Below are 11,425 nucleotides of genomic sequence, written 5' to 3' on the forward strand. Positions count from 1 at the left end.
ACCCCCTCCCCCCAAAAAAATTGTCAATGGCCCAAACAGGACAAAAATATTAACACACATGAAACCCGGAAGCTAGAGACCCAACATGGCGGTCTTTGTACTGGACAGGCGAAGCGTGACGTGACATGCACACGTACTTGGACATGCACGCCCATGTACCTGTGCACACATACATGTATTCACATGAATATGTACGGTGTACGAACGCGCACGCATACCCGACTTGGTTCTCTGTGTTTGCTGTGCGGCGGTTATACGGCACACATTTTCTTGTGTGCCGTGGTTATTAAGCTATGGCTGGCCGGAGGTCACACGTGGCCGCAACATGCCATCACGAAATGGCTATGTAAATAATTCACTACATATATACACGTATATTTCGACCACGAGATATGACGCTACGTGTGCTGCTGTAGCAGCGCCGTTAAGTCATAAATCGGTGATTGGTGATGGTGTCATTCGTTTTCTCGGCCTTCCGAGTTGCCAGCTAATTGGTACGAGTAGCGCTTGATCGGAAATGATCAACATGGGAGGTGCAGGTCGTCTTTGATCATGATGAGAACGCTTCCAAAACGAGGCGAAAGCGTCCATGTGCACCAGTAACAACTGTGCTCATGCAGCACTGTGCAAGATAGCGTTGAGGGAGTTGCTGTGTTCATGCAGTTCCGTGCAAGATAGCGTTGAAGGTAAGCAGAGTTGCAAACCGCTCATTCCCTTTTAAAAGCCAGGCATCTGACCATCACGGCTACTTGTCTAGTTATCTTTAAGTCACAGATGAACCCTTCGCGTTTATTATTATCGTTTGCCGAAAATATGCTTGATTTTGGTCTCCACTTTTTCCCCTTTGTTCCCGAAGTCTCGTTTTCCCCTGACCCGGACGACAATTAGTCTGACTTTACAGACGTTTTGCACGGTTGCAGGGCAGCTGTTTGGTTCCACAGAGAAACCTCCCTTTGCATACCTTATGGAGCTAAAGTACTGGCCTGCAAGATGGCAGCCATGCAAACCCTCCATACGTGTGGGTTCTGCATCTTCTCACTAAGTCGAATTTTGGTCAACTGAAGTGGTTCCTGAACTTGTCCATTGATTGCAGAGAAGAATTTGCAGAATGGTTTATAATGGGTCATTCTATAAATCCGGGGTCCAAAAATGTGGCATTTTTGTCTCCCCTGTTTCACCTGAACTGTGTTATTTTACGTGGACATTTAAAATTGATTTTAAACTAATTCTAGTTGTGTGGCAGGTAATTTGCACTAATTCATCACCCTTGAAAAGTACAGAATTTCCTCTGAACTTACAGAATCAAATGGCAGATGTGACAGTGACGAGAACAAAATGGACCCCTAATTTCTAAAATTACCCAAATGCTCGAGGGCTTACCCCAAGCTGATGGAAGTTGACCTCCGAAATGCACGCCAGAAACCTGCCGGTCTATGTGGTGATGGCGCACTGGGTAGTGAATTCATTACCATTTAAAATATAATCCATTTTTATGTCCTTTCTTCTCTCCAAAATTAAAAGTTCCTTTATTATTTCTCTTAACTCAGGTCTTTTGTCGAAGATTACGGCATTAATTTAAAATCAACACAGGTCTGTGACTTGTCAAACATATTAAACGGTAGCTGCAATCAATTCCTTTTTAATAATTGTTTCCAACTTTTGTTTCACTGTTTTCAAAGGTATTTTTACTGCTTTTTTATTTCAATGCCAATGAGTATGTATATATTCATGAGCAAAACTGTGATGTCATCCCAGGACGAAAGCCTCGGTGTTACCTTGGTACACAAAAAAACCTGAATTTTTGTTGACTTTACTTTGGCTATAAGTTTGTCTTCTCTGGTTCGTTATTCGCTGTTGTTTTTGTGCATAGCAATAAGCAAGCCTCAATCCCTTTCTCAGAAATGTTTTCTGAAAGGATATCATGGGTTCACAATTTGAACAGACAAACTTAGGCCGCGTCCGAAACGGGTATCCAGAGCTACGGCTAGGTCTACGCGTCTCCACACACTTCCAATGGAGCAAAGACCCAGACCGAGCTCTTAACAACAGATTCGGATGCAGCCTTCTACACTGAACTATGTCTTCCCTCGATGTCATCACAGCAACAGCTCCCTCAGTTGTCCTAGAAAGCACAGGCGACATTAAATGTTAACATTAGTTGAGGTTTCCAATGCATTGAGCCAAAAAGGAATGAAAAGAAGTTTAAGACATTGACGAAGAGTACAAAGTTGCAGCAAAAAAAAATATGTTGAAGAAAACTTCGCAGCTCTTACACTTTGAACTCCAAGTCTAGACAAGTACATCTGTCCCGTGCGGCCTGACGGGACTTTGGTCTCATACAATGCACAAGAATGTTCCATCCATAGGTTAACAGACGACAAACAACTGAACCCAAGACAACATAAGTAGCACGTCCATGGGCTTCGAACCCGCACTATTACGGCTTCGTCTAGTTGGCGGGCTTCGTCTGCCGTCCATCCAGAGAAAACACCATGACCGGCTGTAGATCGTGCCTGAACCGGCGCTGGGGCTGGGTGGTCACGGCCGCCTCCTTCGTTATGTACCTGGTCAGTTGCGGCACTCTCGGTCTTTTTGTTCTCCTCTACGTCTACTTTGAGCGGGAGTTCCACGGATCCGCTGCTGCAATAGGTGAGACAATTTCCTCGCAGCGAGGGGTGTTACAGCTGCGTCTGCAGTTGACTGCGAATTTTATTGTGCGATGGACCGTATTCACGAGTCGGCCATGGGGATTGAAACTGAAAGTGAATTTTTTCGTGAGAGAATAAAATCAAATGTCCATGGAAATGATTACCTGACTACACTGATGAATAACTTCATATTTGCGATGGTAACACACTTCGATCTTTTACCCCGGTGTTTTGGACAAAAAAATGAAAGGGTGGATCGGAGTGTGCATGAATTCTAAAATAGTCAGATACCATCTCATCAGAGAGTTAACAATTCATTAAACGGATTCGATGAATAAGATCAAAAATGGCTCCTCGGGAATAAGGTCCAGTACGCGTACAAACTTCCCACCCACAAATCTCGACATGATGAAAGCGTCTGTATGTGGTGAACTGTAAACTTACTTTAACCAAAAAAAGACAAAAACGTCTGGTAAGTCATCCGAGGAATTTCAGCTTTAACTCTTTCAAAATCGTGAACCACGCCATCTACGAGTTAGTTTTCCTTATCGTCGCCACGATATGTGTTGAATTGACCCATACAAAGTTGGGAGCGATTTGACGGATTACAATGAAAAAGATAAGGGAACGGGATAGAAATGGCTTGTGTATAAGATCTACAATCAATCAGCTCATGTGTAGTCAACCTAACGGTGTATGTGGGGACCCGACCATTCCTACATGCATTTGTTTGTATCCCATACACTTTCCACGGCTTTCCTACTGAAATACATGTTGGTCCCCCGGGTCTCCCGTCTCCCAATGATCTAAAAAACGGAAGAAAGAAAATAAAAATGGAAGACCTCTTTTACAAAATGGAGCACGAATGTCCACTTATTTTCACATTTCACACGTACTTAGGCATAGAGATGAAGCCATACAGTTGGCATGCATGCTGAAAAAGAAACAATAATCGATTGGCTTAGGGCTGCACGTAATCCTTATCGTGTGATTGCATAATATGTTTGGTTCTAACGGTCAAGAACTCAAGAGCAGATAGATAAGGGCACCCCGTTTATATTCTATGGTTTTCATTTCTGACCGACACTATTTTGGGCTCCCGATCACGGAAAAACAAACTTTTTTCCCCGCCGACCCTGCTAAAAATACCTAAACCAAAAATAAATTGGACAGCATGACCTTTGAAAACAAAAGCCCTGGAAACCTACGATTTTGCAAACGACCAACAGCGACGGTCGGCGTTCGCGTGAACATTCGGTATACCGCACCTTTCCGTGGCCCACTGAGGTTCGTGCATAGCCCTACACTTGTCTTGACCCGGACCCGTACAAGGGGATTTTCAATGTGAGCAGCATGGTACCGACCAGCAGGATTAGACTTCCTCGGTCATCAAGCGCGGTATGTTTTGTGGCTTCGGGTAACAATAAGAACATGTATATTCCATTTGCATGCAAGTATACACACATTTTCTTTATACATTTATCTTTTTTTAATACTTATGCATATCAAAAATGCAGAGAGAACAAAAAGGCCCCTGTACACGGACAATTGAGGTTTATTCAGTCATTTAAACACCAGCAACATGGATTTTTTAAAAGGATTTTTTTCGACCCACCGACCTTATCTCAAGTGGTAAAAGAAATGAGAGCCATAGAATTTAATAAGGGCACCCTAATGGGAAACTTTCAAACGCTTGGTGGCGACAAACATACTGGTCCTTTACTACCATAGAGATGATAACAGTAAATAGCTGGAGGTGACAGGCCTGTATTCTTTTGTACATGTGCGATGTTTTCCCGGATGGATTTTGTTGTTTCTTTTGCAATGTCTTGTTTGTTTCTTGTAATGATGTGCCCAACACAAGCTTTGCTTTCAAGGTTTTGCCACCTCCAGTGGCCTGTTATCTCATACATTGTTGATACTTATATTTTGCCATGACGCGGAAATAAAATTTATGTAACTGAACTGAACTTGAAATTCTACGTGACGCAGATTTGGCCCCAGAACAGGCCGAAATGTTGTTCAATGCGGGCGATTCACAATAGTGCGCCCCCAAGAGTTTGCAACGCGTTGGCCAATCACAACGCGCGGAATTTGTCGACCCTTTCCAAACGAGCATCGGGTCGACAAATTTCGCGCATTGTGATTGGCCAACGCGTTGCAAACTCTTGGTTGCACACTCTTGTGAAACGCCCGTATTGTGTTACCATGTTAATGCGCACGCGCACTTCAACTCGGGGTGCTTGTGTGCGTTTCACACGCACACCGGGGCGTCCGCGAGGTTCCAAGTTGTTTGTCCGTAATGGGACAACATAATGTGCCCTTTGTCCCATGCGGTTCTACTCATTATCATCTCTATCTTTGTTACCCGTTCTGAGCGTGCGTGCCACCGTGTAAATAAATAAATGCATAGACTGGTAAACTTACGTGCAGAACTGTAATTTTGAGCAAAACGACGAATGGCAGCTCGTATACTGACATTGTGTGCGCATGGAGTACCCGTGGAGATCAGGGCCCAATTTCATGCTTACCGCAAGCGAACAATCAGCACTTTCCGTAGCGGAAAATTCTGTGCTCACGGCGAACGTATTTCACAGGTTAGCAAGGAATTTTGAATTGTGCGCATCCGTACATCCCATAACTAAGGATTCTATCTGTGCAGAAATTTCTGCTAGCGCGGTTAGCGCAGAATGGAGATCGTAAGCGCGGTAAGTAGAGCCACAAAATGGACCTTTCCCATGAAATATGCAAATTATGCAGGCGCATGCGCACTATACCACTGGTTGGCAATTGCCACCTTCAACACTGTCTGCAGTGTAGGCGAGCTGCTAGTAACCATAACTTGGAGCGCTAACGGCCAATCAAAACCATATTACAGCCTTTGCCCGATACTAAGTTAAGTTTTCTATTTCTATTTCTTTGGATCGGCAAGTGCTTGAGTGCAAAACATTTTTTTCACCTGTTTGTTTGGTGGTGTCCAGTGAGAGAGATCTATAGATCTATGATTTGTATACATATGTGCTTTCGAAATAGGCCTACGTTCAATTTTTGCTCTTTGGTCCTGCCATCTCTTTGTTTCAAATGTTGTAACCTCATTACTTTGAATCTACGTGGTCTAGATTAAGTAGATAGAGGGTTTGTTTTACAGTCGAGAAAAAGCTTACTTACTGCGCGTAAATTCCCTATGCCGAGATGTGAATTTGCCCGTAGTTTTGATTTTAGTCAGGCACCGCGAAGGTCACGAAATGTTCATGTAGTTTTATGTGTTATCTGGCGGTCTTTGCGTTCATTTGTCTGTGATGCGTGTGTTGTTGTGAGCATGAACCCACACTTCTGAAAACGTGCAATGTGAGAAAAGGTTCGTATGTCTGCTGCCACCAGCATTTCAAAGTCCCATCTCTAGCGTCCTATATTTGGCTCCTTGGATTAGTGCCCCTCAACGGTGAAACGTAGCCTAAGCGGCAAGGCTGGCTTGTGAATGCGCAGGCTGCCGGCCAACATGGACACCAGACGGCTTTACTCGCATACTGATGAACATTAATTCCCACACATTTCGCGTCACATGCGCACTAGCAAGCCATACGCACAAAGGTATACAGTTTAATTTGCTCAAAATAACACGGCTTCAGGCGAATCATGTGCTGTGATCGAGTGGCTTCCACCTCGGTTGTTCCACACCATATAGCTCTTTTTTCGACACACAGCACATACTGCAATGCCAGGTCAGCGTGGCGCCCCGTGGACGCTACTCAACGTACCCTTTGACTTCATCGACGCCCTGCTGTGGAGTCAAGATCTCATCGGCTGATTTATCTCCGACCCTTCACGCTATTAAATGATTTCTCTCCATTGACCCTGACAGGATGGATTGGTTCCCTAGGCAACGGTCTCCTCAATCTCATGTCTCTCGTCTCCAGCCCTTTGTACGAGAGGTTCGGCCACCGCAGAATCATCTTGCTGGGCGTTGTGCTCAGCAGTGCAGGCATCCTCGCCTCCAGCTTCACGCAGGCGCTCTGGCAGGTACGCTCTGCGAACGCCCGTCACGGTAGCGTCTCGCCAAGGCCATCATGGATTTAACCGGTATTAGGTGGAGGGCGGGGCGGTGCTTCAAAACCACGAAGCGACCAGAGTAGAGACCACAGGTTTCATGTTGCATGCACGCCGCATTTGTTTCTGACCCATTCAGGTATATATAAGACCCACTCGGGTATATATATATATAAAAGCTCTATGTTCTGACCCAGCCGCTGCGCGGTTGCTCTGCTTGGCTTCTCTGCCAAATGCCGGTCAAACCACGGAGGCCTTGGCAAGAGGTTTTTCGACCAGCGAAGGGTGAGGTTTGGGCAACCACGGATGATCTCACAGTCGTTTCAGATCAAAGTAGCTCATCAGTGTTGTGCTTATTTTACATATACGTGTACTGAATGTTTGTATTGCGCAGTAACATTCCACTGTCGATTTCAGTGTTTATTTCCATTAGAATATTGTTCCAGGGTACAATACTGTATCTAGTAGCTGAAACTGAAAGTAGTCACAAAATTTCAAGCCAAACTCCCTTGAGTTTTCGAATTTTGTGATGCCATTTTTATACGCCTGGCGGGATGAGTGTTGGAACCAATTAGTCATTCCATGTCACTTGAAAATGTGCACATAAACAATCCACAAGTGATCTGTTTGAATTGAACCTGACCATATCCCCCGTACTCACTCACTGCAAATATTGATGTTTCTGTCCAGAACTACCTGACGTTCGGAATCCTCTTCGCCACCGGGCTGAACTTCCTCAGCAACCCCTCCGTTAACATGATGACCCTGTACTTCCCGGGACGCAACTGCGCGCGGGCCACGGCACTGGGGAGCAGCGGCCAGTCCATAGGTATAGTCACAACCAGCTTTGCTTGGTCTATCGAACTACCCTTTTAGAGATTATGTTCTCGCTGAAAATGTATCCGTGCTCTCCATCCCAGTCTGAGGCCGCGTCTGAAGGACTTGTCCCGCTAGCAACTGCGCAACATGGCTGAAGCAGCTTCTGGTTCGCATGTGTTTTGCTAAGCCGCAGCTGAGTCACGGAAGACCTTGAGACGCTCGGTGGCAGCAGACAAACTGGCCCTTTTTGACAGTTCCAGGCATGTGTGGTGGCTCTGAGCACACGCGCAACTATGGAAAAAGACTGGTTTGTCTGCCTTTACCAAGTGTCTCAAAGTTTCCCAGTCTGACACATCCTTGGTGTTCTCCTCAAATGTCACGTGGACTTCACAGAGGTCCAAAAAGCAGGCGTTGAAAAGCAAAAACTTGCTTCCAATAGTACACAACCTCAATTTATGGCATTGACGTCGAGAGTTTTTTTTTGCTGTGGTCTAGTTTATTATCTAAAAAAATGTCTTCCTCTCTTTATCCTTATTTTAAAAAGTCTCAATCTGAAAAAAATTCACAGGTACTCTGCTTTTGACTCCATTGTTCGAGGCGCTGTTTTCTGGAATAGGATGGCGGAGGAGTCTTCAGGTTCTCTCAGTGGTGAATTTCCTGACATGCGTCCCACTGGCAATGGTCTTCAGGCCTCCCGGGCCGCGGCCCGTCAAATTTGACGGGGAGGCGGCCTCATCTCCGGGCGAGAAGGACGCATTGAACATGACCGAGGTTGTCAATGCACCCGGACCCCTTGCGGAGAATCGAGACGGAGAATCGCACCCACGGACTGACGGACAGGCGAATTGTCAGCCACCAAGCCGGCTGGCAGCGGCGAATCCCGTCAGAGAAAACGAAGACTCGCTGCAGAGAGAATTTAGTGTACGCAAGGGTCCCAGTGACGACTCCGACTTGTCAGCAGAGAGGACAACTGCTCTCGTGCCGTCAAGCGGCGCGCAGCCTCCAACGCATCAAGAGGCGGTCGGTGATGGGGTCGTCCCAGAAGAGTCCGCCGTGTTGACTCCAAATGACCGGGTGTGGCGCAAATACATAGACCTGGCCAAGGATCCCCGACACGCCTGCTATTTCATCGGCACTATCGGCGTGACTGTGACTATCGTATTCAACGCAGTTAACCTGGTAAGACCAGAGGGTAGAATAGCATGAGGAACTCATGAAAGAGTAAATGACCTGTTTGTTTCACTTGGATCCGGATCGAGATCAGTGATCCGTTGCTGGTTCACTGCCATCAAACCTGCATAATGGATGGAGCGAACCTGCGATATGATCACTGATCGAGATCCAGATCCTTGTGAAACAAACTGGGCCAAAGAGTTCACATAACGGGAATAAGGTGACGGTCCTTAGACGTCGCCAAACTAATTGGAATGTGTGTGTGTGTGGGGGGGGTAATCACAGACCAGCAAAGAGAGCTGAAATCATCAACATCCAGGAACGATGTAGAAAGTAGCCATCAGACAACATCCTGAGCTTAAGAAATTACCAAAAATGTCCAAATTGAGACATCTAACACCAATCAAGTTAATTTTCTTTTCAAAGCTTATTGCTGGCAAGACTTGCGCCGGAAGCGCTATAAATTCACTTTTTCTTGGTCCAATGTCAAAGGTTAGCTGTATGACCGTTGGCGGCATACCTGAACCCACCGCTGCTTGGCTGATTACCCTGCTGTACGTCACGGATGTGGTCGTCCGTCTCGGCCTCTCGCTCATGGGTGGACGCCTACCGAGGAAGATTGTTTTGCTCTCGTTGGCGTCTGGCGTGGGTGCAGTGGGTGCTTTTCTGCTAACGCGGGGGACGTCGCTGTGGATATTCGTCGTGTACTCTGTCGGTGAGTGTTACTTTCTTACAATATCAAGGCCAGTCGGAGACAAGGATGAATAAATTAAGTCAAAGGAACCTTTACAAAGGCCTATTTGCAAAAGCTCAAGCTCGAGTGCAGTTTTGATCAATCATGCTTATTGAAACAAGCAGGGCCAATTGTCAACAATAATTATATATAACCACATTGTTGGACTGGTCGAATCGGCCATTTAGGAACTGGACAACAGTGCAAACGCATCTCTCGTATTAATAGCCTCTTTTCGAAAGTGATTTTGGGGGAAGCACTGACTCAAAATAGTTGTCAGAGACGGTAGCAGCTGTGAAAAGAACAAGATCTTCAATCGCTTGGAAATATGTGCATAGATTTTGCCGAAATTATTAATGAGTGTTGTTCGAGTGGGACTGTGCTGCGCCTGCGCACTTCAAGAAGCGATTGACCAATGATCGAAGTGTAGTTTAAGGTCAAGCTTTACCTACAATGAGAATGTCGGTGTAAGTTTCGTACATGTAGAGCATTTCGGCAATAATCAGGAAAACAAAAAACTTGGTTCTACGCATAACCAATCCCTCTACTTCAATATCCACATAATCGTGTCTACACTTGACAGTTGCTGGATTTTTGCGGGGTACGATTTTCGGCTTGGGCTATTCTTGCGTGGTGGAGCTCTTTGGCGCCAATAAAGCTGTGGAGTCGCTGACATCTCTCCAGATCGCCTATGGGATTGGTGGACTACTGGCGTCTTCCGTGGCAGGTAAACTGTCTCATCTGAAAAGGCTAGGTTCGAAAGTCTCGGCTGCGGCTAACAATAACACACGTGTCAACGTGCCGGCCACGAGCAAGTAGCTCCCATAGATGCACGCGTTGATATGAGTCGTAGCCAATCTTTTCGGAGACCTGAAAGACTGACCTTAACAGAGGGCCTTTTACGCTCTCTCCCTAATGAGCAGTCAACAGTGCATGCCCACACATTTTTGGTATAACTTGCTGTGTACTAACAATGATTCCCTTTTCTCTTTTCAGGTCTGAGTTATGACTTAACCGGTACGTATCAGACTACTCACTACACGTGCTTAGGAATCTGGCTCCTGTCGGGTTTCCTGTATGTCGTCGTGTACCAATGGAGACGAGTCAGTGCATCCTGGTGTAAATCACACCAGCATATATAGCCGTCGTCCCGAACTTAATCAGCCTGATTGTCGATTGTAACAGGTGTATATCTGAATGGATAATCATTTAGTTCGGAAGTACATGTATCAATTTACCATGATGCATGTCTTTTTTTAATGTCCAATATACGTATCAAATTTTTAAAGAGAAAAATATCACAAACAAAGTTCTTATTTAGCTTCCTAAGTTTCATCCAGACTGTTCATATCCAGAGGGAAAACAATGGTTCAACATGTAACTGTGCCTGCTTTCTGGCCCATATTAAGAGCACGTTGGTGACCTTCGTACCAGGCTGGACGTGCCATAAAACTAAAAACTATATAAATATATATATATGCAATTTCTTAGGTATACTAGTCTAAAAGCAATCTGTTTCATTAACTGATAATGAACTTGACCACATTTAAAATTTGGAGGGCAAAAATTGTCCCCAAAATGTGCACATTTAAGCTGTATTTGAATCAACTGCCCTTTGAAATATTGGTCTGAAATCTTAATTTATTTAAAACACAATTGTTTTAAAATGCGATTTTTTTTAAATACTTTGCTTTGCACGTTTTCTATTTTACAGTTTTCTGCTTGTATTTCTGAATAATTAGAGAAATTTTAAGCTTTTATGGAAATTGAATGATACTCTTTGTACATGCATTGATGAAAGTTTGAGGAACTCTCTTGATGTCCCAGATAAAGTAGAACGTAGACAAGATGGACAAGATATCCTCATATCAGCCGTTTTTATTCTGCTTCCGAATACGCGACTAGATGAGCGTGTGACTTCTTGACACAGAGCTATGATTTTGAATCCTGATTTGCCCTGACGCGTAGGCGCGCAAGGAAATCCGCGACGCGTGTGATTCCAAAC

At 45.1% G+C, this 11,425-nt stretch overlaps 1 protein-coding gene across 4 annotated transcripts; it reads left to right on the forward strand.

The window, feature by feature from the left end:
• The first annotated feature begins 169 nt into the window (after positions 1 to 169).
• Positions 170 to 11,278, forward strand: LOC110980792 (monocarboxylate transporter 13-like). Of its 4 annotated transcripts, XM_087148366.1 has the most exons (8): positions 172 to 686; positions 2,367 to 2,649; positions 6,511 to 6,668; positions 7,386 to 7,524; positions 8,083 to 8,693; positions 9,180 to 9,402; positions 10,004 to 10,147; positions 10,417 to 11,278. In XM_087148366.1, the coding sequence occupies exons 2-8, from the start codon at positions 2,493 to 2,495 to the stop codon at positions 10,560 to 10,562; spliced, it is 1,578 nt and encodes a 525-aa protein (XP_087004492.1). In that variant the 5' UTR covers positions 172 to 686; positions 2,367 to 2,492; the 3' UTR covers positions 10,563 to 11,278. The 4 variants fall into 4 exon arrangements, with proteins under 4 accessions (XP_087004494.1, XP_087004492.1, XP_087004493.1 ...); XM_087148368.1 differs by lacking the exon at positions 2,367 to 2,649 and having other exon boundaries at positions 170 to 686; XM_087148367.1 differs by lacking the exon at positions 172 to 686 and having other exon boundaries at positions 693 to 2,649.
• The last annotated feature ends 147 nt before the right edge of the window (positions 11,279 to 11,425 follow it).

The sequence above is a fragment of the Acanthaster planci genome, linkage group LG18, assembly GCF_054643075.1.
Source record: "Acanthaster planci isolate LZ-2023a linkage group LG18, COTS_SCS, whole genome shotgun sequence".
NCBI classification, from domain to species: domain Eukaryota; kingdom Metazoa; phylum Echinodermata; class Asteroidea; order Valvatida; family Acanthasteridae; genus Acanthaster; species Acanthaster planci.

What these genes read in the sequence shown, in the direction of transcription:
- LOC110980792 (XM_087148366.1), top strand. Translation starts at nt 2,493, where the DNA reads ATGACCGGCTGTAGATCGTGCCTGAACCGGCGCTGGGGCTGGGTGGTC. An exon ending in TCACGCAGGCGCTCTGGCAG is followed by an intron (nt 6,669 to 7,385) that starts GTACGCTCTGCG and finishes GTTTCTGTCCAG; the next exon opens with AACTACCTGACGTTCGGAAT. An exon ending in ACTGGCGTCTTCCGTGGCAG is followed by an intron (nt 10,148 to 10,416) that starts GTAAACTGTCTC and finishes TTCTCTTTTCAG; the next exon opens with GTCTGAGTTATGACTTAACC.